The sequence below is a fragment of the Mesoplodon mirus genome (assembly GCF_964341445.2).
Source record: "Mesoplodon mirus genome assembly, chromosome: 1".
Lineage (NCBI taxonomy): Eukaryota > Metazoa > Chordata > Mammalia > Artiodactyla > Ziphiidae > Mesoplodon > Mesoplodon mirus.
The window spans coordinates 45742955-45766531 of NC_138976.1; the positions used below are offsets into that span (position 1 = coordinate 45742955).

Here is a 23577-nt window from a genome sequence, read left to right on the forward strand (position 1 = left end):
TGCCTGTAGGAGTCCCACACTAGCCACCTGTGGGCATCTTCCCAGACCCTCTGGTCCCACAGTCCCCAGCTGCAGCCTGAGCCCTAGCTCTAAGCATGCTCCCAGATTCGAAAGGTCCCAGGCCAGCCAGTCAGGCTTCCATAGGCCACCGTGCTATCCCTCTGGCCTGGGCACAGCCTTCGGTGATCAACAGTGGACCGCTCAGCAGACGCCCTCCTCCCGGCCCGCCCCATGGCAAGGGAACGCCTCCCACACTCCTTCATTCTCCACACGCTTGGCGCCCATCCTGATAACGCAGTCACTGAATGGAATACAGTCCCAGCCCTCCATTCCCGCTCTCCCGCCACCAGCCCAGGACCCTTCCCAAGCTCAGAAGAGCCAGAGCTGGAGAGGTGGAAGTCTAGAGCAGCCCCCTGTCTTGGAGGCCCTATGCTAAGGCAGCCTTTTAGCTCCGCCGGCCCCCCAGGGCTATCTCCTCTGCCCCTGGCCACTGCAGGCCTGGGCTCTCCTCCCAGACTGGCCAGTCCTGAAGTGAGGAGCCCATGGGCGGGAAGAATAGGGAAGCAGCCCCAACTTGGTGAGTTTTGCTGAGTCATTCTCTCTGTCTTGTGTCTAAGGCTGCCCCTTTCTTGAGGGAGCAGGTGACTGGGCTGGGCTCAGGGATGGGCTGGGCTCAGGGACACTCTGGGCTGAGCTCCCTGGGCTCTGGGCATGAGCCCAGCTATGACCAAGTCGCAGGTATCCTCACCCTGGGCACTCTGCAAGCACAACGGATGCTTCCTGGGAGCCAGGGTTAGGGAGCAGGGAGCAGCCAGGAGCCAGGCTGGCCTTAGGTGGGCAGAGCTGGAAGCTGGGGCCAGCAGGCCTGTCCACCAGCGCAGCTGTCTGTGGGGGAGCCCACCTTCCCTTGCCGTGGCTAACTGCCACCAGCTCTGGGACTCCTGTCAGGAACCCCTCCCCTGATCAATTGCACTGGAGTCTTCCTGTGCAAGGAGGGGGCTGCCCCTGGAGTGGAAGGTACAAGGGTCCAGCTTGAGCCACGGGGAGGGCATGCAGTGGTTCAGGAAGGAAAATGCTTCTGCTCTGGGGAAAGTGAGGAAAGCCAGGTTGGGTCACCCTGTGCCCGGCACCATCTCAAAGACTGGCCTTGAGGTGGGGGATGGGAGCTGGCAGTACCTCACCCCGTAGGGCTCCAGGCTGGGCCCCAAGGGCTGACTCTTGAATTCAGGGAGAGATCTGCAGTTGGCTGAGGGGAGTGTCTTTCCCACCCAGACCACGAAGGGCTTGAACCAGGCAGTGTGACAGTCACTTGCTGTTCTTTTAATTCATGACCCAAATCCTGAGCACCTGATCTGGGCTTCCCCCTGGGCTGAGCCTGGCAGGGACAGACACACCCCACTGGAGACGTGGGCTTGCCCTCAGCGGCCCCTAGTGTGGTGACAGGGAGCCAGACCCCGCGGCTGAATGGGTAAGCCCTCGCTGGGTAATCAAAGTATTAAATGCCAGGCCAGAGGTGAGCTACAGATGCCCTTTTTTTTTTTTTTTTTTTTAGTTTCTGCTTTATAACAAAGTGAATCAGTCATACATATACATCTGTTCCCACATCCCTTACAGATGCCCTTGATGTCCAATCTGGCCTTGATGTCGGGCAAGACTGACAGAGTGGGAGTGGGCGGGCCAGAGGGCGAATGAAAGGCCGGGTGGCTGGGTGAGTGATGCTCAGGCTGAGGACTCAGATGCTCTCCTTATGGCACCAAGGGGCAAAGGCAGGCATGACCTCACACTTGCTCTCACTGTGCCACGGTATCTGGCCCCTTGAGGGACAGCAGTGATGACTCACTTTCTCTAGACACGTTTCCAGCACCCCATGCCTCTGCACATGCACAGAGCCTTCATGACCAGTGGAACCAGGAAAGGAGGGTTGGAAACCCTAGGTCGGCTTAGTAACTCTGCAGTGAGGACATCTCTGACCCACTCACAGAACCACTGGGACTAGACACTGAACTATGGCCCCCGGATTTTATAGGTGGGTAAACTGAGGCCAGAGGGGAGAATGATGTCCCCTAGTGCATTAGACCCATTGCTTGGTGTTTGCCACACCCAATAGCCCATTTATCGCTGCAGTTACTCTGCTCAGGGTAGTGGCACTAATCTGATCTTTACATGGAGGTGGAGAAAGGAGGAAAAGGGGGCACCAGACCTGTTGGGGTGGTGGGGTGACTGGCACAGCCAGTCCTTCCAGAATCTGGACTAGAGAATGAGTAAGGGCCAGGGCAGTCAGGCGTGACGAGAGGAAACTTCTGGCAGAGAAAAGTGTGGATTTCACGAGGCAGGGACACAGAGAGCAACCAGCCACACAAAGGCCTGAGGTCCTGCCTGCGTTCCCAGGTCACATGCATCTTGACAGTAAGTCTCCCGTTCTTAACCTGGCCCTAGGGGTCTCTGCTAGTTGCAACCAAACAAGCCCTCCCGACATAAAGATCACAGCTTCTCGGGACTTCCCTGGTGGCTCAGTGGTTAAGAATCTGCCTGCCAATGCAGGGGACACGGGTTCGATCCCTGGTCTGGGAAGAGCCCACATGCCGGGGAGCAACTGAGCCCGTGCGCCACAACTACTGAACTACTGAGCCCACGTGCTGCAACTACTGAAGCCCATGCACCTGGAGGCTGTGCTCTGCAACAAGAGAGGCCACCGCAATGAGAAGCCCACGCACCGCAATGAAGCCCCAATGCAGCCAAAAAAAAGGATCACAGCTTCTAATCATGGCTAGACCATGTGTTTCCTGAATTCCAGTTCAGGGCTTTGTCTGCCAAACCTCACCAGGAAAGCAGAGAAAAATTCTCATTCAGCTGGGGCTTCCTCTCCACTCTGTCTTATTCTCTCTCTCTTTTTTTTTTGTGGTACGCGGGTCTCTCACTGTTGTGGCCTCTCCCGTTGCGGAGCACAGGCTCCGGACGCACAGGCTCAGCGGCCATGGCTCACGGGCCCAGCCGCTCCGCGGCATGTGGGATCTTCCCGGACCGGGGCACGAACCCGTGTCCCCTGCATCGGCAGGCGGACTCTCAACCACTGTGCCACCAGGGAAGCCCCCACTCTGTCTTATTCTATGATCTTCTCGTGCCCATCTCCAGCCCCCTATGAGACCTCACTGTTCCACTCTCTAAGTGTGCCCAATGTGACATCACTTCCCTAACCTGCAGCAGTGCCAGCATAATAGCATCATCTTGTCTTCTAAACGTCCTAAAGTGACATCACTACTCAGATCACCAGTGGTCTCCATGTGATATCGTTGCTCAGGCTACCAGCAGTCCTAGTGACATCATCGCCCAGCCTGCCATCATTCCCAATACGATGCCGCCAGCCAGGTCACCAGCAGTCCCAGTAAGACATTGGCATCAAGGTCACCTACAGCGCGTCAGTTCCCAGTGAGAGGTAGAATCCCATCAGGCTCAAGACTCACAGAGCCTTGGACCCTGGGCCCTGGGGTACTTTGTCCTGAATCCCACAGACTACCTGGCTCCCCACAGTAGGACCGGAGGGCCCAGTGACACAGATGGCAGCCCCCAATCCCACACTCCATTACATAAAGAGGCAGGAGCCCTGAAGTCTGGGGCCAGTGAAGGAATTCCAGGTTATTCTAGGCCATAGCATTTCAGTGAGTGTGTGTGGCTGGGTGAAAGGGAAAGAGGAATAGAGGAAGGGAAAGGGAGAGAAAGACAGAGGGAGGGCGGAGGGGAGGTGGGGAGAAGAAACCACGTGGTGTGTGACTCCAAGACAGGGGGAGAGGGCCGCTGGCCTGGTCTTAGCTCCACTTTGCACTTTTGCCCTTCTCCAGGAAGCCTTGTAGACCGTCCAACCTCTCCTCTGTGAGTGCCCACACTACCCCCAGGAACTCCTCTACCTGTACCACATTATTACAGGTGGTTGTGAGCAGGCCTTTTCCTTAGCCTGCCACCAAAGGATGGAGTGAGGGAGCATGCCCTGGCATGGCCCAGCAGGCTTACTCTCTCCAGTGAGAGAGTTGCCTCCTGCTAACCCTGCTCTGCTGGATAATCTCTAAGGCCTCCCTGACTCTGACCTTCAGTGATCCACGAGATTTGGGGGAGGAGAATCAACTCCCTAATAGAGCCTGATCTGGCAGTTCTCAGAAAGCCATGGTCTCAGGGGACGGGTGGCTTAATTCCACCATAGACCAAAGCCCTCACTGCCCTCAGTTCCCTCTCCCAGGGCCCTAGCAGAGTAGTGCCCAGTGAGGAGCATGGATGGATGCCTTCTTGGACTGGCAATCACCAGTGTGGGCCTCCGCCCCACAGCTCTACCCCTGCCCTACAAGGAAGAGCTCTAGATCACTCTGGAGAGTTCTGGATGTCAGGAGAAGCCTGGGCTTCTGCTCAGGATTCAGGGAGGGCAAGGCAGACCGAGGGCATGTTGGGGCATCTGGCTAAAGCCAGGTCAGTGGTCAGAGGGAAGTAGATGCCAAGCTGCAGAGACAAGGATACCAAGCCAGTGTCGGTCAGCAGGCCTCCTCCTCTCTTCCTGTGGCTCCCAAACGAATCCAGCCCAGGGCTGACTCTAAGGCAGCAGCTGTTTAATGACTCCCTTATTAAGGCATGAAAAAGGCACTTGGAGGGGGCTGTGGTAGGCAGAATAATGCCCCACAAATGTCCATGTCCTAATCTCCGGAGCCCATAAATATGTTATTTTGCACAGCAAAAGGGATTTTATAGATGTGATTAAATTAAAGACCTTGAGATGGGGAGATTATCCTGGATTATCCGGGTGGACCCAGTGTAATCACAGGGGTCCTTATAAGGGAAGGAAAGAGGCAGGAGAGTCAGAGAAGGAGGTGTGACAACAGAAGCAGATATCGCAATGATGCAATTGCTAGCTGGAAGGAGGCCACAAGTCACGGAATATGGGCAGCCTCGAAACTGGGAAAGTCAGGGAAGTGGATGGTCCCCTAGAGCCTCCAAAAGGAATGAAGTCCTGCTGACACCTGATTTTTGCTCAGCAAAACCCAGTTTAGATGTCTGACCTCCAGAACTGTAAGATAATAAATTTGTGTTGTTTTAAGCCATCGTGTTCACGGTAGTTTGTTACTACAACGATAGGAAACTAATACAGTAGGCTTTCAGGGGAGGTTGACCCAAACTCTACTTTTAGGAAATCAGAGGGAGAGGCCACTCAGGATGGCTGTTCTCTTGCTCTCTGCGCATCCCCTGATCAACCAGTCCCTGCTTCACCTACACCTTACTCACATGACCATCTAATTCCCTTAATCATAGGACTTAATCAGTAACTACCTATGTGCTTGCCCCCTGCCCCAGCTGCTGGTTTCCCTGGCGACTGATGAGCCAACCTGATGCCAATTCCCCTATAAATGGTAGCCTCCTTCTCCCCCAGCAGCAAGGATTGTGGCCATGTCCTGTGTGCAGTCTGCCATACATGGTGTGGGTGTTGCTCCAGGACCTTTTGCTTCTGACTTGTAAGATTCCCTATCCAATAAGTTGCGGGTGTCTCTGTCACTTTCTCTGGGCTCCTTCTTTGGTCTCACAGCTGGGCGGTTACCAGGCTTGCAGGCCTGTGGGGTGCAGCCCAACAGCCCCGCAGATGGTACCTTTTTCTGGGGTGGTTTGGAAGCAATCCCTCTAGAAGTTGGGGGGATGGAGGCAATGATCCCCAGCTCTTCTGATAACAATGAAACCCTCCCTCAGTTTCCCACACCCCAGCCCTGCTATCTTGGACTCCAGGAACAGATACGCCCCTTGGGTTAGGATTTTCAGTCTCCAAAGGCAGGGGACTGGCCCAAGGCTGCCCCCAAGAAAGTACATCAGTGCTTGAGTGCTCCAAACCTCCAGTGTGGCCCACAGACCGTGGTGCCAGGCTTCCAGGTAGCCTTCCAGGTAGCTGGGCTTTTCCAAGAGCTCTCACCTGATTAGAAGCCATATTTAAACAGTGTGGGAAATAAGAGCACAGCCTTGGAGGCAGAATACATCAAGCGGGACATTTAATTTGATTTAGGGAAAATGAGGCAAACATTTGAGAACCTAAATAACTAACCAGTAATTAAACTAACAATGGGAATGCCCTTGCACTACAACCCGGTGAGCACAGTGGCCTTTATGGACTGTATTTACAAAGAGACCTGACAACATAATTAGTCCTGTAAATTTTACACAGCCTGCAGCTGAGGAGTGATGGATTTTGTGTGTGGAGGATGATCGGGGAGAAATGAGGTGGATGAATTTCCATTTTCAGTAAATGAAATTAACACTGCTTAATTAGTGAAGCTGACAAATAAACGATCAGGAAAGATTTAAATCCCTACAAGGGCATCCCTGGCCTGGGCAGGCTGACGGACCGGCCAGGAGGTGGTGGGGCAGAGTGGGAATGGCTTTAGCGCTGGGACTCAGGGCCTGACTCTGGCCCCTTTTGAGGGTGCTGTCCCTCAGAGGCTGGGCTGAGGGACAGCTGGCTCTTCTGCCTTTCTAAGATGTGTCCTGCTGGGAGGCTTCCTCCCCGTCTCCTGTGTGATAGCCAGTCAGGACCACACAGTGTCTAGGATCTGTTCCACCATCCCTGCCCAGCAGATCACGAGGAGTCCCCATCTCCCTGCTGTGAACTGCCTAATGGGCTGGAAAGCACCCCTTCAGTGCAGCAGGCTGATATAATTGCACCCCAGCTTTGCCCCGTGGGCCAACTCTTCCTAGACTACCTCCTTTGCCTTCCAGTGTTCCTCCATCTGCTTTCACCTGCTGACAGCCTTTCTTCACTCTGCTGAGACATGGAGCCTGGTCCTAGAGGGCACCCCAGTCTCTGCCCTATGTGCAGCCTGACATGTCCACCATCTGGTACCCAGCAGCCACGAGGGGAGGCGGGTGTGATCGCTTCTGTGCTGTTGCAGGTAATTGCCCGGGCTCTTTTCCTCACCTGCTTGCTCCTGGCCTGGCTCCAGACGACCAGCCTTGGCCCCAGTCCTTCCTAGGGTGCGTGCCTACCCCTGCCCAAGTCTTATTTGGCTGGGTCAGAGAATCAACATCTGGGAATTCCAGGCAAAAGGAGCCCTGGGCTGAGCTCATCAGGGTCAAACCCAACAACAAACCCAAATTCTCATTTTAGAGTCTGGCCACAGGAGGCCGAGTCTGATAATGGGAGGTTGGCTGCTGGGAATTTCCAAAGACAGTGTGACGGATGCTGGTGAGCCAGCTGCCCCTCACAATGACCCCGTCCAGTAACTAGGGTGCCTTTTGCCTGCCTCAGCTTTGCCCCTCTTTCTTCCAGGGAGGCACCTGGGCACTTGAAAGCATGGGACTCCCAGGAGCGACCCCAGGAGTGAATGCAGGGGCCCCTCTGCATTCCAGCCCAGCCTGGCTCTGCTCAGGCCTCTGCAGATTGATGCTGACACGTACAAGGCTCTGGAGAATAGATGCCCGTTGGAAAACTGCTCAACAGCTCCCATACCAGTGACAGCAAATACCACCGCCACCGCCACTGCCGGGCCCAGCTCTCTAAGAGAAGAGGTAGGGGCCTTGTCTGATACCCCTCTGTCCTTATAGCCCCCGCTCTCTGCTCAGGGCCCCGGAGGGTCCTGTAGGAAAGCTAGGAGACAGAATGCCAGACAAGTCAGCAATGGTTGTCCTTTATGTACGAGTGGTTCCTACAGCTCATGGGGCACGTTTGCTGCTTTTCTTCCACGCGTGTCTCATGACGGCCCTGGGACAAAGGGCCGGCAGGTGTCAGCCTCTCCAGGTCACCAGTGAAAACACCAAGGCTGAGAGCAGCTTCTGGCCCCAGGTCACACCACTGGGAAGTGACCCTCCAGCCAGAAGGTCTGCAGCTGATAGCAGTGCCATCTAGGCACGTGGATGTGGCCAACAAAGAACAAAGAGACCCTTCCTGGGTGTGTGCCTGCCCAGAGGAGGCCTCTGGGCCTGTTGGGCTTGGGGCCATCGATTCCTGTGGGGTGGGTTATTCTTCTCCACCGCTCCTGGCTAGGGCTGCCCCCATGGACAACCTCTATATGACCGCAACCAGCTGACGCCCCTCCTGGCCCTCGGCGAGAGGAGGATAGGGCTAGAGCTGAAGCAGTTTCTCCTCCCACCTGCTGGGGAGCACCCCACGTCCCTACCTCAGTCCTGGGCAGAGAGCCTGGGCTGATCAGCCTCAGAGAGAGGTCCACACCCACTCCTGGGAGGGCCTGCTCAGCCCCCTGCCCTGTTCCCGGCCCAGTAGCTGCAGCAGAGGGGGAGGAACGTGCTAGTTCCCTGCCAGAGGGGGTGGGCGCTTCCCTCTTGGCAGTAGCCCATCCTCAGGAGTGGGGACACAAAGCGGGCATTTAGGGCATCCTCAAAGGCGGCCCAGACCATGAGACTGGGCGCAGCTCCAAGGGCTTCTCCCTGAGAGGAATGACAAACACCCACTCCTCCTGGCCCTCCCCTCCCTCCCGACACCGGTCAAAGAATGGGCTGGGCGGACAGGCGGTCTGAGGGGCAGAGACCAGGAGCTTGTATGCCTGCCAGCCAGCAGCAGCTTGGAGAATGGGAAGGTTTTTCTGTTCGCAGAAGCTAATCCTCCTAGCCAGAAAACATGTCGTTCGCCTAGGGAGCTGCGGCTAACGCGAAGTATGGGGCCCTCTCCCGTTAGGAAGAGGGAACGCCCAGGCCAGTGCAGAGGCAGGGGCTTCTGCAGGGACCAGGGAACACGAAGGGAAAGCAAAGTGCCACACGGTTTCCACAGCACTGCCTCCTGCTGTGGGGTGATGGAAACTGGCGGGGACGGGAGCATCCCGGAAGGCGGTGGTCTCCCAGGGTTCGGGGCCAGTGATGAACATCAAGCGCTTGCCCCCCTTCCCCACCCTGCCTGCTCCAGGGCCTGCTCAGGAAACTCTCCTCCTTCAGGCCTCACCACCAAATCCCTCCCCAGGTCTGGTCCAGTCTACCTTCTCATCCTTCTCAAATCTACTTCTCCATCTCCACTCCACGCTGGTGGTTCAGATCCTGCCATCTCTCCTTGGGATGCCTCCCCAGTCTCCTAGCTGGTCTCCAGCCTCCAGTCTCACGCCTGCAAATCCCCGCTGCAGTGGTTGTGTCCCAGCCCTTCTCAAATTCCTTCAGTATTTTCCCCTCCGGAGAAGGTCCAAGCTTCCTGGAATGGCTTACCAAGCCCTTTGGGGGCTAACCCTGGCCCCCTCTACAGCTTCATTTCCTCCCAGATCTCTCATGCCTCCAGACCTTTGCATATGCTTCTCCCTCTGCCAGAAGCCCTCTCCCCCTTTCTTTACCATAATAACTCCTTCGAGGCTCATTTTGGCATACTCCTTCATTCAGCACTAATTGCCAGTATGACAGTGGGTCTTCTCCATTAGACTGTGAGCACCCTGAGGGTGCTAGACTTGGTCATCTTTGTATCTTTCACACCTGGCAAAGAGCCCTGCACTGAGTAGGTACTTCGTGTTTGCTGGTTGAGTGAGAAAATGAACAAATAGCCAGATTACTTACAGGAGCCATGTCCCACCGCAAACAGATCATTGTACTTCGGATTCCTGCAAAAGAAATAAGAACCCCTTGGCCCAGGAAATGGACATGGCTCTCCCATGTACAGTGGTGCCTTAACTACACTGTAGACATCTACTGTTGAGCTTAGAGACCTGGGACGATCCCATAAGAATCCCAGTCTCACTTTTTTCCGTAATGCTACGCGTCACCTTCAAAGTGATTAAGCGCGGTAGAAGCGCCCTGCTCAGGGCTTGGCACGCAAGCAGGGGCTCAGGGATTCCAGGTTTTCTGCAATGTCTGTACTCACCAGCAGAGGGCGGTGACGGCCAGGCGCTTGGCTTTGTCACTTTGGAACTTCCAGAGAGGCAGCAGCGTACCCTCCTGGTCCCGGTATTCGTCAGCAGGATCCTCGTAGTATTTAAAATCTTAAACACACACAGGCTGAGTCAGCCCTGGGGCTGCCACTTTCTGTCTGGACCTCCTTGGCCAAAACAATTAACCTCTTTGTATTTCAGAGTGGGAATAGTAATAGTACCTGTCTCAAAGGACTGTTGGGAGGATTCATGGCTAATATATGTGAAGTACTTAGAAAAACACCTGGCACAGAGTAAGCTCTCTACAATGCTGTCGTTACTGTCATGGTTGTTTTTGGAGGTAAATTACATTAAAGTGGCTGTGTCCTCAAGGATAATAATTCCAGGTCTGTCCATCTTCATATCCACTGCCAAGCCCCGCTGGAGCGAAGCTGCCTGGCTCCCTCATGGGTCCTTGAAGCTCAAGTTCATCTCCTGCCCTAAACTGTCTCTACCTCCCGTTTCCTCTAACTTAGGTAGAAGCCCCCTCCATCCTTCTACTTGTCTAAATCAGAAATCTTGGTAAACCTTGACTGATCTTTTTCCATCATTTCTCATGTTTTCCTCCTGATTATCTTTTCAGTCCATTCACTTCTCTCCAAACCCATAGCCACTTCCTAGGTTCAGGCCCCAAAAGCCATCACCCAGACTCTTACGCCACCCTCCTAGCTGGTCTCTCTACCTCCGGACACTCCTCCAGTCCACATTCTGCAGAATAAACCACCTCCCCTACTGCCCTGAAAACCCCTCGATGGCTCCCCTTGCACAGGGGCTCCCTGGTCAAACCGAGGCTCCTGGCCACTACTTCCGTGTCATTTCCAGCCAACTGTTCACCTACCCTCTGTATCAAACAGTGTCTAAAATGTCCTGCTCCTCCTGAAAACTCCCACTCACTCTAGATCCAGATCAAACTCCCCCTGCTCTGTGAAGCCTTCACTTGCTTGCTGAGCAGAGTTCTCCTCCTCCTCCGTCCCAGCCCTGCCTCTCGTCTGCTGAAACGTGTGTCATACAGCGTTGCCTCTCTTTATCCTTTTGCCTGTCTCCCCCCGGCAGACGGCTCCTGGGGAGCAGGAAGCACATTATTTTCATCTCTGGACCCGCAGTGCCTAGCACAGGGCCAGCCACAGAGCAGCCACCTGATGACTGTTCAAAGAAGGCAACAAAATAGATCAACAGAAGGGAAATGGTTCTCGGTCTTCTTTCCAACCCATTAGAAAATGATCCTCTTATCCAATGTGGTCAAGGACATCCCCAGGCACGGCCCCAGCCTCTCTCACAAGGCCCCACACTTCGAGGTTTGTGGACTACATTCAGCCCTCAAAAATGGCTCAGACAAAAAAAAAGAGTGGTCAGAGGCATGAGCCTTGATCACATCAGAGATCCCTGAGCTCAGACTATCTTTGAAAAGACTTCGTTTCAGAGAGGAGATTAATTGGTAACACTTCTCTGTTTTCGCTTCTTCCCAAAGGGAAAAGTGTATGCAATTTTAAAAAATCAAGGTTCAATACATTTTTATGTGACTGTGTTCTTATAAATGAAAAAGGTTCACCAAGGCCAATTTCTCCATGGATATTAATCATGTTTGCAGCTCTTTGGTGGGTTGATTGCAGAGTCTGGGTTTCAGGAAGCCAAGCTGTGTGAGTGACAAATTCATTCACAGCTGCCGTGTACTTTGACAGCTTTGAAAAGCACTCAAGGTCGTTTTCCAGCCTGAATGATAACAAGGGGGTTTGTTTAGGCTGCTGGTCTTGGCAGCCCTGGGTTCTCTGTCCCATGGGTGAGCAATGAGCATCAAGTCACCAAGAAGAGCCCTGGGCTGTCAGCAGAGGAGACCAGCCAGCAGTGGGGAGCTGCCAGCTCTGGGGAGGCAGCTGCTCCAAATAAATGCACAACCTCTTAGGGAAATACAAGCCACTTGGGAATGTGCTGTTCATGCCATGGGAAGGATTCCGTTTCCCTGGCTCTGTCAAAGACACCAGAATTTCCCAGGCCCCCAGGATTTAAGCGTTTGTGAATCAATCTCTTTCTTCACCTCATCACTAATTAATCACTCACATAGACCTATTGAGTGTTTATTTGAAATGCCTCTTCCAGCTCAGTGGCTCTGTGGCCTCGTGCTAAAGTGCTCAGGCTATGGATCCAGGGGGCCCGTGTTCGAGTCCTGATTGTGCCGTTCACACCTCACACTAGCTGTGTTTTCGAACAAGTGGTGACATTTCAGCCTGAATGTCTCATCTATAAAATGGAGATAATAGTGGTTTTCACCTGACAGTGTGGCTGTCAGGATGAAATAGAATAATACATGTAAATTGCACAGTACAACGCCTGGTACACAGGCCATTCCCAGGGAAGGCTGGTGCTTGCTGTTCACTGTTGTAACTGCACCGCCTGGTACACAGGCCATTCCCAGGGAAGGCTGGTGCTTGCTGCTCACTGTTGTAACTGCACCTTTTTCTCCAACCCTGATGACGCATTCTGGGTAAGGTACAGTGAGGTCCACTCTACCCACACTGGAACCTCACCCTCGCCTCTGCCGCTGTATTCTGCCCAGTGGTACCCTCCTCCAGCCCTGCTCTCCTCGGGCTGTGTCCCTGCCTGGACAGTATCTTTGAACTCTCTGCAGAGAAAGCTCAGATTCCCTGCGCGACATTCGAGGCCCTTCCTTAAGTGGCCCCGACCACTTCTGCAGCCTGAACTCTCACCACTTTCCAAGAGAGCCCCTGTCGGGGTCACTGAGCCTGCTGCCCCTTGTTCCCAGAGTCCTTTCCAGTTCACGTTCACCGCTGAGTCACTGCTCGCGCTGTCTCCTGCCCAGCACGTCTGCCCTCTGCTAATCTCCCACTCAAGCTCTGCTTGTCCCTTGGCATCCAGCTCAGCCCTCCCCGAAGCCTTCCTTGACTGATGTCACTCCTCACTTCTCCTCCTCCATTCTTGAGGATCCCCAGAGCAGTTTCTGTCTGCATTCTAGCACTTCTATGGTCCCTAAGCTGGACAGAGTAGAGAACAGAATTAGGTGGCTTAAGACCTAGGTTTGGGTCCTCTCTGCCTTTCACTAGTCAGGTGGCCTTGGCCTTAGCTTTGTCGTGTGTGAAGAAGGGATAAAAATCTCTGCTCTGCCGCCTCCCAGGATTGTTAGAAAGATGCTGTTAAATCACTAATGTGCAGATTTTTTGCTGCACCATTGTCAGATCTCATCACCACACCCATTTCTTTCTTACGCCATTGTTCCTGTTTGACCTGTGTTAAGTCTTATCTCCCTAGTGACATCCAGAGAAGGGATTACTTTTTCTCCCCTTGCACCTGTAGGACCTAGCATGGGACACTCAAATACTCGTTTTGTATGAGGGATTTTTAATACAGGTAATAATAGTAGTTGCCAGCACTTTCAATCTAACCTTGAGCAACATCATCATATGTGTTCTGGTTGACCATCCGCTCCATGATTTTAGCAGCTCGGGTCAGTTTGGTGATGTCATCACTCTGTGGAGATACAGGAGCCACAGGTCCTAAGTCAGCATCTGGAAGGTCATGCCCTGAGCCACAGCCCTGACTTACAATTGGTTCAGCAATGCCTCTTTGACACCACCCACCCCAGATAGCTCTGTAAAGGTATCTCTTTGTGCTTCAAGGCCCAGTTCTCCCCAACATCCTCTTCTGGGAACGCCCAGCTCACAAGTGGCACAAGGCGTCTGTACTGCTATACTTGGCCCCTGAGCAGAGCCTGCCTCCTGCTCTTTCATCCTGAGCTTATTCTGGGGAAGGCGTATCTCTGAGCACAAGACAGGGCACTGAAGAGAGCCCAGCAGGGGTATTGGAGGGGACAGCAGACAGGGTATGTAGGAGACTTCTTTGGTGGGGACAGAAGTTTCACCAGCCTGAGCAACGAGGGCTCCTGTTAAAGTTCTCAGAGATCTTCTGGTCCAACTTATTTAGTCAAGAGTTGAGGAGGACATGGAGGCCCAGGGAGAGGAAAGAGACCTGTGTTTACACAGGGAGTACAAGGCAGAACTGACTCCTAACCCAGGGCCCTGTCCACGGCCCAGGCCAAAGAGAAAGCATGAAGTTTCATGTCAGGGGGAAATGACTCATCCTGAACAAAAAAACCAAGATCATCATTATGTGAAATTCCATAACGTAAACCATTTAACAGGTTAAAAGAGGAGCAAAGAGTTTGGAGCTGGCAAGAAGGGCCTAAAGAGTTTAGGGCAGGTGGCAGGAATGAACCAGTGGCGTGGACAGCCCTCCAGAGGGGCTCCAGAGGGCCAGGCCCATGGCTCTCAAACATGAGATTTCCCAGGACTGACAGTGTCAGGCAGTGGTTAAGAGAACGGGTTCTGGGACCACACAGACCTGCATCCCATCCCATCCCATCCCACAGATTAGGAGCCGAGTGGCAACTTTAGGTAAATTACATCTCTGTGTTTTAGAGTACTCTGATACAGTGGGGATGGATAATGCCACCTGCGTCATGGGGTCTTTGTAGGATTAAATGTAATAAGCACCATGGTGTTAGTAACCCAGTGTCCGGTGGTAATGGTGATGGTGGTGTCAGAAGAAACATGCGGCCCAGTGTGGTGGGGGATTACTTACAAAGTCACACATGGGGGACTGCCTTTGAGACTCTCTCATCAGTTTTCAAACCGACTCCAAGCTTATTTCAGAAAACCGACCAAGGACATTCACTGGAGTCTTATAATCACAACTCTCAGAGTTCACCTGGTCCCAGCTACTACCCCCTATTCCCTGACCCAAAGCAGGAATCCTTCCCCCTCAGCAGCTTTCTGGCAAATATCTCTCCCCAAGTCAGGCAGTATCTTGTACGGTCAGACAGCCTGTTAGCTGAAACCTACTTCCCTGAGTCTTATACCCATGGTCCTAACTCTGTCCTCCAGCTATAGAGACTTGTGTGCCAGATGCTAGGTCCTCTGATGTAGGAGGACAGCACCTCATTCCTCGAGTCAGCACTCCTTCAGGCGAACCCTCCCAGCTCCATCAGCCATGCATGGCATATTAACAGCCACCACCTGTCAACCAGTATCAAGCAAGTACTATTTTAGGGGCTGTGCATATATTATCTTGGGTTCTCACGACAGTCTTGCAAATCAGGTATCATTAGGCTGTCTACAGATGAGGGAACAGGTTTTAGAAAAATCCAGCTCCATGGCAAAGCCAGGATGTACACTCAAATCTGTGGACTCTAGGGCCTGTGCTCTCAGCCCCACACAGACAGCCAGTTTCTACCCAGCCTGACCACCCTTTCCTGGTCCTGGGAGACTCAGGGATCCACACGTGCTCTGAGGAGAGAGTATGGTTCTGGAAACTATGCTACTTGAGCAGACACAGCTCTTTGTTGGTTCTGACTGAACTTGTGGCCTCTGAGCCCTTTCCCCCTTTGCTGTCTTAATCTCTCAGATAAGACAAACTTACATTCATTTCTGTGCATTTACCCAAACCATTAGTGAGACAGAAGTCTGAGATCTACCACTGCAGACCTTCCGACAGAGTATCAGGAAGTTATTCTGCTTTCTCTCCTCCCACACACTTGAGTTTTATACCAACCTAATCAGATCTGGGTCTCTGAGAAAGGGGTATCACTCTGTTCATGTGCTGGGCCTCAGCAAAGGGGAAGGCAACTGCCACCCCCAATCTGCTCTACAGATAGCCTGGCCCAGTACTTGGGATTCCCAGTTACAGGTCAATTCCCTTGGGGGGTGGTTGAATAGAATACTAAAGTATTAACTGGCTATGTTATACCCCCAGTGTCCTGTTCCACTGTATTTCTTGGTTCAGAGGGCTGGAATCTGCCAGCATCACAGCCTTTCATGTTAGCCAAGCTGGAAGAACCCAGTGTGGTCCTGCCTCCCTAGACACCAACTCTGGTAGGGCTGAGACCCAAGGACAGTTTTCAGTCTCAGTCACAGGGATCGTACTTCTGGTCTGTGGGTCCTGGTGACTGCAGTTAAGATTTCTTTAACCAAGGCCCCAGAGCCCATAGCCAAACCCCTGATGGACCTTCAAGCGAAACTGGACCCAGGCCAACAGTCCCTCTGAAGCCCCTAACCTCTAGGGAACGGTGCAGGAAAAGTTAAGGGTCTGGACAGGGCAACCTGCAGGGCAGGGACTTATCTTTCACCTCAGGGTTCCAGTACTCAGCATGGTCGTGACCACCAAGTGCTTGCTCTGTGATTAAATGAAACTGAATTGGGCAGTTCCTATTAAGGCAGGGCTGGGAACCCTCAAACCTCCCCTAAAATGTGACTTTTCACGGGCATGGAATTGAGTGGAAGTGGGCATACTTCAGACAAAGGAAGAGTATGATCTGGCTTCTATTCTGGAGTGGAGCAGAACCACTTCCCTGAGAGCTGTCTGGGAGCTCTCCGAGGTGCTGAACTTGACCCTGGCTTCTTGTGGACATTGTCCTTCCCTCCCCATTGCACATCAAACTCATCCTGATCTCCATAATGGGACTCTGGCTCCTGACCCATCTCTCTCTCTATTGAAGGGACAAATGTGGCCCCTCAGTATCTCCCTGTGGTGACCCTCCCTGCAGTGACCTATCACTGTTAACTTCCATGATGATCTCCAAACCTATGCTGGCTACACCCACAGTGAGCTCCCAACCATGACCTCTATTATGACTCTTGCATAGCTCTTCATGGCAAATCCAACGCAGGGTTGCCATACCCATTGGCTTGGACTCTATGATAAGCTGTGATCAGCTCTGACTTGGCTCCTGGACCTGAAGAATTGAGTGCAAGTAAACCCAAAGACTGAAGGTCCAAGAGAAAATCACCCTCCCAAACCCCATGAACTTTTGGCCAGGGAGGTGGTGCCTTATCCTCACATGCCACCCTGCCCTGGGAAGACTCCCAAGCTCTTCCAGGGTGCACATCAGGCTTTTAATAACATTCATGTCTTCTGTTGCCCCCTAGCCCAACAATCCTGAATTCCTGCTAGCCTCCAGACCTATATAAAATTGGGGTGATCTGTGGAATGCCAGAGGCAGTTCTAGCTCTCCTCACACCTTCCCACAAGGAAAGAACTGTTCATAAGTATCATTAGCATCCTGCCTTAAGTGTCTGTGAAGTCCTCACAGACAGCCAGGCTTCTGTCTACCCAGGAGCCAAGGTACCACTCAGTCATTCTCTGTGACTGAGTCATAGGAGGCCTCATCAAACCTGGGACTCCATAGATGTCAGCTTCCTCATCGCCATCTTCTCCATTTTTTTAGCCACTGGGGTCTCGGTCTTCTCCTTCTCTTTATTCTTTTCCTGCTTCCCAAGCTCTTCCATGTAGGCATCATAGATCTTCCACTAGGCAAGGGAGAGATGAGAAGGATCATCTTAGGGCAAAATCTCCACCCAGCCAGCTCCTCTTCAGCCTTTAGCCATTCTAACTGGTGTGAGGTGATACCTCATTGTAGTTTTGACTTGCCTTTAGAGTCGATCTTCAACCCGTCACATGTCTTCATAGTATCCTCTACTTGGCCCACCTTAATTATGTATTCAGTGTCTGTCTTCCCTGCTAACTGTCAGCTCTAGGACAGGAATGAAGGGGCTCTCAGAGCACCCCGGGGCTGGGCTTTCCACCGTGCAACCCAGGGGCTCAGTTGTCAGCTGGAGATCAGTATCGTTCCAGCCTACCACCTCTATTAGGGCAGAACAAATGGGCAAAGATCAGCTAGCTCACAGTTTTCTTAGTGATTTATGAGACTCTGAACTAGGAAATTTAAAAAATGACTCCCCCTGTAGGGATGGGATAAACATATTGGCTCAGGCTGGCTGTCTACAGCCCTGATCAAAACTTCTCAGCATAAAAAGATAACTAAAAGTAAGGGAACCCCTGCTAACTGGCTCTGACAGTAAGATAAGCCCAAGGATAGTAGCAGAGGAAGCAGCATGGATCTGGGGCTGGGCAAATGCCCCAGGCCGCACTGTGTGCTCCCCAGATCTGAGCAGCCACTGCTCCCTGGAGGTCAGATAGGCACACCTTACATTTAATAATTCACCCATGGGCCAGTTCTCCACACTGCACTGTACTTCGGTGTTCATTCAGAGCCCTCCAACAACCCTGTGAGGCTGCTTGTCATCCTCATTTGACAGACAAAGAGATTAAGGCATTAAGGGTGACATGATTTGCCTAGGATCTTGCAGTGTGAGCAGCGGAGTTGGGTGCTGAGCTCAGGTCACCTGGCACCATATCCTGCCCAAATCAGCACGGCTATCCAGAAGGACTTGAGGTGGAAGGAGCGTCTGCAGGAACACTGAAGGCTGCTGGATGGGCAGGGTCAGAGTGCTAACACTTCAGAGTCAGCCGTGAGGTGCCACAGGCTGTAGAGAATCCGGGGGAACGAATGTTCTCCCCCATTTGCAGGAACTTCCAGAAGCCATACCTGTTTCCCCCTTGGACAGTCTTGCCCTGGGCTGATATAGAGCTCTCCGGGTGGAGAGCTACGGTCTCATGTGCCTGGAGTTCAGAGACTAGACAAGGAGCAGGGAGGTGGGTGGATGAGGAGGGCAGATTTCCAGAGGGATCTTTGACCACGCCAGTCTCCCTTGTTGCCAAGGGAGATAGACAAGGATACAGAGGGGGAGGGAGTGATGGCTTTTAGATTGGCCCAGGGTCTCACCCGATTGGCTGTGGCTGAAAAGTTTGTCCTGGGAGGAGGCTCCGTCTGGCATTCTCGGTCCTAGAGAACAGTGACAACAGGTGACCCACAGAGAGCCCTCAACTCCTTCTCACTTAGCCCAATGGTATATCCTCAGGAGGAGCATTTTTGTTGGAGCTGAGGAAGGGGTGGAACACAGCACTGGGGAATTAAAGAATGGCCTGGGCAAAGGACAAAATGACATGGTGAAAGCCTAAAATTTCCATCCAGGGCTCCTTCAGAAGAAGCCTAAGCTAGAAAGTAGGGGCAGTGAAGCCTGATTGTGCCAGTTTCAACCAGGAAGAACTCCAAGAGGGGGATGAACAGATCTGCAAGAACTCAGCCCTTGGCCAGCCTCCAATGCTGGACCAGAGGTCAACCCCTGGCAGGCCATTGAGCTAATATCCCTCACCTTAAGAAGGTTTCCCCCTAATACTTGGGTCTCTGACTCCACCAGGGGAATGCACCCCCTCCCCATTGTGTATCACCCAGATTACTGAACGTCAGCTTGGGGACTACAGAGGGTGGTTAGGAGCCACCGAAACCCCACCCTGTAGATTTCTGCCCTCCCTTCAGGTTGATTTGTGGAGAACACTGCCTTACATATGTGAGTCTCTCACCTGAAACCTGAGAGATTCTTTCAGCCTGATACTCAGGGTCCTCCACACTTATGAGCCAGGGAACTACCAGCTAGTCTGTCACGGAGACCATCAACTTCAGTCAGACTGGCTCCTAATCTTGACTCCCTGGCACATTCTGGCCTCCCCTTCCTTCCCCAAATCCTGACCTTCACTTCAAGGCCCAATTCAAGTTTCAGGCTCTCAGTAGAGCGATCCAGCCTCCTTGTTACTCCCTCTGAACTCCTGCCTGGATGACTTACTGGGACCTGAACACATGCTCCCAGCTCCCCTGGAAGAGCGAAACTCTTCCATCCTCCCTGTCACCTGCCAGGCTGAGGGCTGCTGGTGCTGAGTCAGGCCTGCTCCCTCCCCGCTATGCACAGCATGGAGCTTCGAGGGGAAGGGGTGCGGGGCGGGGCGGGGTGGGGGGCGTTGCTCTACCCGGAGGGGGTTGTTGCAGGTCTGTGAGGCCCTCTCACTGAAGTTTAACTTGTTGGTGAGCTTTAGTTCCTTGGGCTGCTTAGGAGTCATTGATTCTTCTTTGGCCATTTTCTCAGGTGCCTGGAAAGAAAGACCCACAGGACTAGGACTCAGCTGTGAGAAGAAGGTGGTACAGGATAGGGTGGGGAGAAGTCGTGTCCTGGGATAGGATGGAAGTGGGAGAGAGTGATTATGCCAGAGGTGTTGGCACCTGAGGTCTCTTGACTTCTCACCTTCAGCCCCCAGCCCCGGTGAGTCACCCCTGAAGCCTCCAGCCATAGCTGGAGCAGGGAGGGATGGGATGGAGAGCAATATTATACTGAACCTCAGCGGCAGGCACATCTGTTTGACTCCCAGCTTCAGCTTCCTTGGGCTCTTCTTCTTCAAGGATTTCTGTTTCTGAAGTCACCACCTTGGCGGACTCCTGAGAACCTTGGTAGGATATTGGTGTTGAGCTCAAAGTCCAGCTCACTCCCCCATCCCCTGGAGGGGTAAGGCCTTCTTCATTTCTGCCTTTCAGAGCTCGCCTTCCCCAGGGTTCTCCTTGGCCTGAGCCTCATGGGTTAGCTCCCAGACATACCCAGGACAGCCAGCTGTTAGACTTTATGTAAGAAAAGGCTCTGCAAAGTTCTGGCTTAGCCATCTCCTCCCTAGAGTGACCAGAGAAAGGGGACCCCGCTCTAGGCTGCAGCCTCAGGCTGGCCCAGAGGCTCACCTGCTGCTAACTCATCGAGGTAGTGCTGTCGCCGTCCTTCATCCGAGTCTTTGGGGATCAGGTTTCCGACTTGGCTGAAGTGAACTGCAAGTTGGTCCACAAGGCCAGTTAGCTTATATGTGCCTTCCTAAGAAGAAAGGGGCTGAGTCAGACCAGGGGTCCCTGAAAGGGCTGGAATCAGAATACAGTTTGCCTTTGTTCTAAAGGCCTAAGATAGTCCATCTATTAATAGAATTATAACTTACTAAATCCTCAGTTAACCTGAAGTTTTCATTGCATTGCCAGTTTAAAGAAGAGAAAGCAAATGAAATAAAGTTTTTTTAAGTTCTCATGAACACTTTTTTTGCTTTTCTTTTCTTAAAAAAATTTTTTTTTATACAGCAGGTTCTTATTGTTATCTGTTTTATACATATTAGTGTATATATGTCAATCCCAATCTCCCAATTCATCTCACCACCACCACCACCACCCCCACTTTCCCCCCTTGGTGTCCATATGTGTGTTCTCTACATCTGTGTGTCTATTTCTGCCTTGCAAACTGGTTCATCTGCACCACTTTTCTAGATTCCACATATATGCGTTAATACACGATATTTGTTTTTCTCTTTCTGACTTACTTCACTTTGTATGACAGTCTCTAGGTCCATCCATGTCTCTACAAATGACCCAATTTCGTTCCTTTTTATGGCTGAGTAATATTCCATTGTATATATGTACCACATCCTTATCCATTCGTCTGTTGATGGGCATTTAGGTTGCTTCCATGACCTGGCTATCGTAAATAGTGCTGCAGTGGACATTGGGGTGCATGTGTCTTTTTTTTTTTTTTTTTTTTTTTTTTTTTTTTTTTTGCGGTATGCGGGCCTCTCACTGCTGTGGCCTCTCCCGTTGCGGAGCACAGGCTCCGGATGCGCAGGCCCAGCGGCCATGGCTCACGGGCCCAGCCGCTCCGCGGCACATGGGATCCTCCCAGACCGGGGCACGAACCCGTATCCCCTGCATCGGCAGGCGGACTCTCAACCACTGCGCCACCAGGGAGGCCCGCATGTGTCTTTTTGAACTATGTTTTTTTCTGGGTATATGCCCAGTAGTGGGATTCCTGGGTCATATGGTAATTCTATTTTTAGTTTTTTAAGGAACCTCCATACGGTTCTCCATAGTGGCTGTATCAATTTACATTCCCACCAACAGTGCAAAAGGGTTCCCTTTTCTCCACACCCTCTCCAGCATTTGTCGTTTGTAGATTTTCTGATGATGCCCATTCTAACTGGTGTGAGGTGATACCTCATTGTAGTTTTGACTTGCATTTCTCTAATAATTAGTGATGTTGAGCAGCTTTTCATGTGCTTCTTGGCCATCTGTATGTCTTCTTTGGAGAGAAGTCTATTTAGGTCTTCTGCCCATTTTTTAAAATTAATTAATTAATTAATTAATTAATTTATTTTTTGCGGTACGCAGGCCTCTCACTGCTATGGCCTCCCCCGTCACGGAGCACAGGCTCTGGACGCGCAGGCCCAGCGGCCATGGCTCACGGGCCCAGCTGCTCCGCGGCATGTGGGATCTTCCCGGACCGGGGCACGAACCCGTGTCCCCTGCATCGGCAGGTGGACTCTCAACCACTGCGCCACCAGGGAAGCCCTGAGGATTGTCTTTTTGTCTTTTTTATAGTTTCCTTTGCTGTGCAAAAGCTTTTAAGTTTCACTAGGTCCCATTTGTTTATTTTATTTTTTAATTAATTAATTTAATTTAATTTATTTTATTTTTGGTTCTGTTGGGTCTTTGTTGCTGCACGTGGGCTTGTCTCTGGTTGTGGTGAGGGGGAAGCTACTCTTCGTTGCGGTGTGCAGGCTTCTTATTGCAGTGGCTTCTCTTGTTGCAGAGCACAGGCTCTAGGTATGTGGGCTTCAGTAGTTGTGGTACACGGGCTCAGTAGTTGTGGCTCGCAGGCTTTAGAGTGCAGGCTCAGCAGTTGTGGTGCACAGGCTTAGTTGCTCCGCGGCATGTGGGATCTTCCCAGGCCAGGGCTCAAACCCATGTCCCCTGCATTGGCAGGAGGATTCTTAACCACTGCGCCACGAGGGAAGCCCCCATTTGTTTATTTTTGTTTTTATTTCCATTATTCTTTTAAAATTTTATTGAAGTATAGTTGATTTACAATATTATATGTTACAGGTGTACAATATAGTGATTCACAATTTTTAAAGGTTATATTCCAATTATAGTTGTTATAAAATATTGGTTATATTCCCTGTATTATACAATATATCCTTGTAGCTTATTTTATACCTAATAATTTGTACCTCTTAATCCCCTACCCTTATATTTCCCCTCTCCCCTTCCCTCTCCCCACTGGTAATGACCAGTTTGTTTTCTATATTTGTGAATCTGCTTCTTTTTTGTTATATTCACTAGTTTGTTGTGTTTTTTAGATTCCACATTAAGTGATATCATACAGTATTTGTCTTTCTCTGTTTGACTTATTTCACTTAGGATAATACCCTCCAAGTCCATCCATGTTGTTGCAAATGGCAAAATTTCATTTTTATGGCTGAGTAGTTTTCCATTGTATATATATACCACATCTTTATCCATTCATCTGTTGATGGACACATAGTTTGCTTTCATATCTTGGCAATTGTAAACAGTGCTGCTATGAACATTGGGGTGCATATATCTTTTTGAATTAGTGTTTCTGTTTTTTTCAGATATATACTCAGGAGTGGAATTGCTGGGTCATATGGTAGTTCTATTTTAGTTTTTTGAGGAACCTCCATACTGTTTTCCACAGTGTCTGCACCAATTTACATTCCCACCAACAGTGTACGAGGGTCCCCTTTTCTCCACATCCTCACCAACATTTGTTATTTGTGGTCTTTTGATGATAGCCATTCTGACAGGTGTGAGGTGATATCTCATTGTGGTTTTGATTTGCATTTCCTGATAATTAGTGATGTTGAGCATCTTTTCATGTGCCTGTTGGCCATCTGCATGTCTTCTTTGGAAAAATGTCGTCAGGTCTTCTGCCCATTTTTTAACAGGGTTGTTTGTTTTTTTAATGTTGAGTTGTATGAGCTGTTTATATATTTTGGATATTAACCCCCTTATTGGTCATATTATTTGCAAATATTTTCTCCCATTCAGTGGGTTGTCTTTTCATTTTCTCAATGGTTTCCTTTGCTGTGCAAAAGCTTTTAAGTTTAATTAGATCCCATTTGTTTATTTTTGCTTTTATTTCCTTTTTTTTTTTTTTTTTTTTTTTTTTTTTGC

The 23577-nt window shown here is 51.4% G+C and overlaps 1 protein-coding gene across 2 annotated transcripts in view; it reads right to left on the bottom strand.

The window, feature by feature from the left end:
- DNAI1 (dynein axonemal intermediate chain 1) overlaps positions 1–23577 on the bottom strand; it is a 63890-nt gene that overhangs the window by 13739 nt on the left and 26574 nt on the right. The window contains exons 5-12 of one of the 2 annotated variants that reach the window (XM_082621652.1): positions 20311–20437; positions 19921–20027; positions 19557–19676; positions 18478–18537; positions 17027–17161; positions 13244–13328; positions 9803–9920; positions 9499–9542 (exon numbers count right to left, since the gene is read on the bottom strand). In XM_082621652.1, the coding sequence (XP_082477778.1) occupies positions 9499–9542; positions 9803–9920; positions 13244–13328; positions 17027–17161; positions 18478–18537; positions 19557–19676; positions 19921–20027; positions 20311–20437 (796 nt within the window). The remainder of the gene's footprint in view (positions 1–9498; positions 9543–9802; positions 9921–13243; positions 13329–17026; positions 17162–18477; positions 18538–19556; positions 19677–19920; positions 20028–20310; positions 20438–23577) is intronic. The other variant, XM_082621653.1, reaches the window with a different exon arrangement.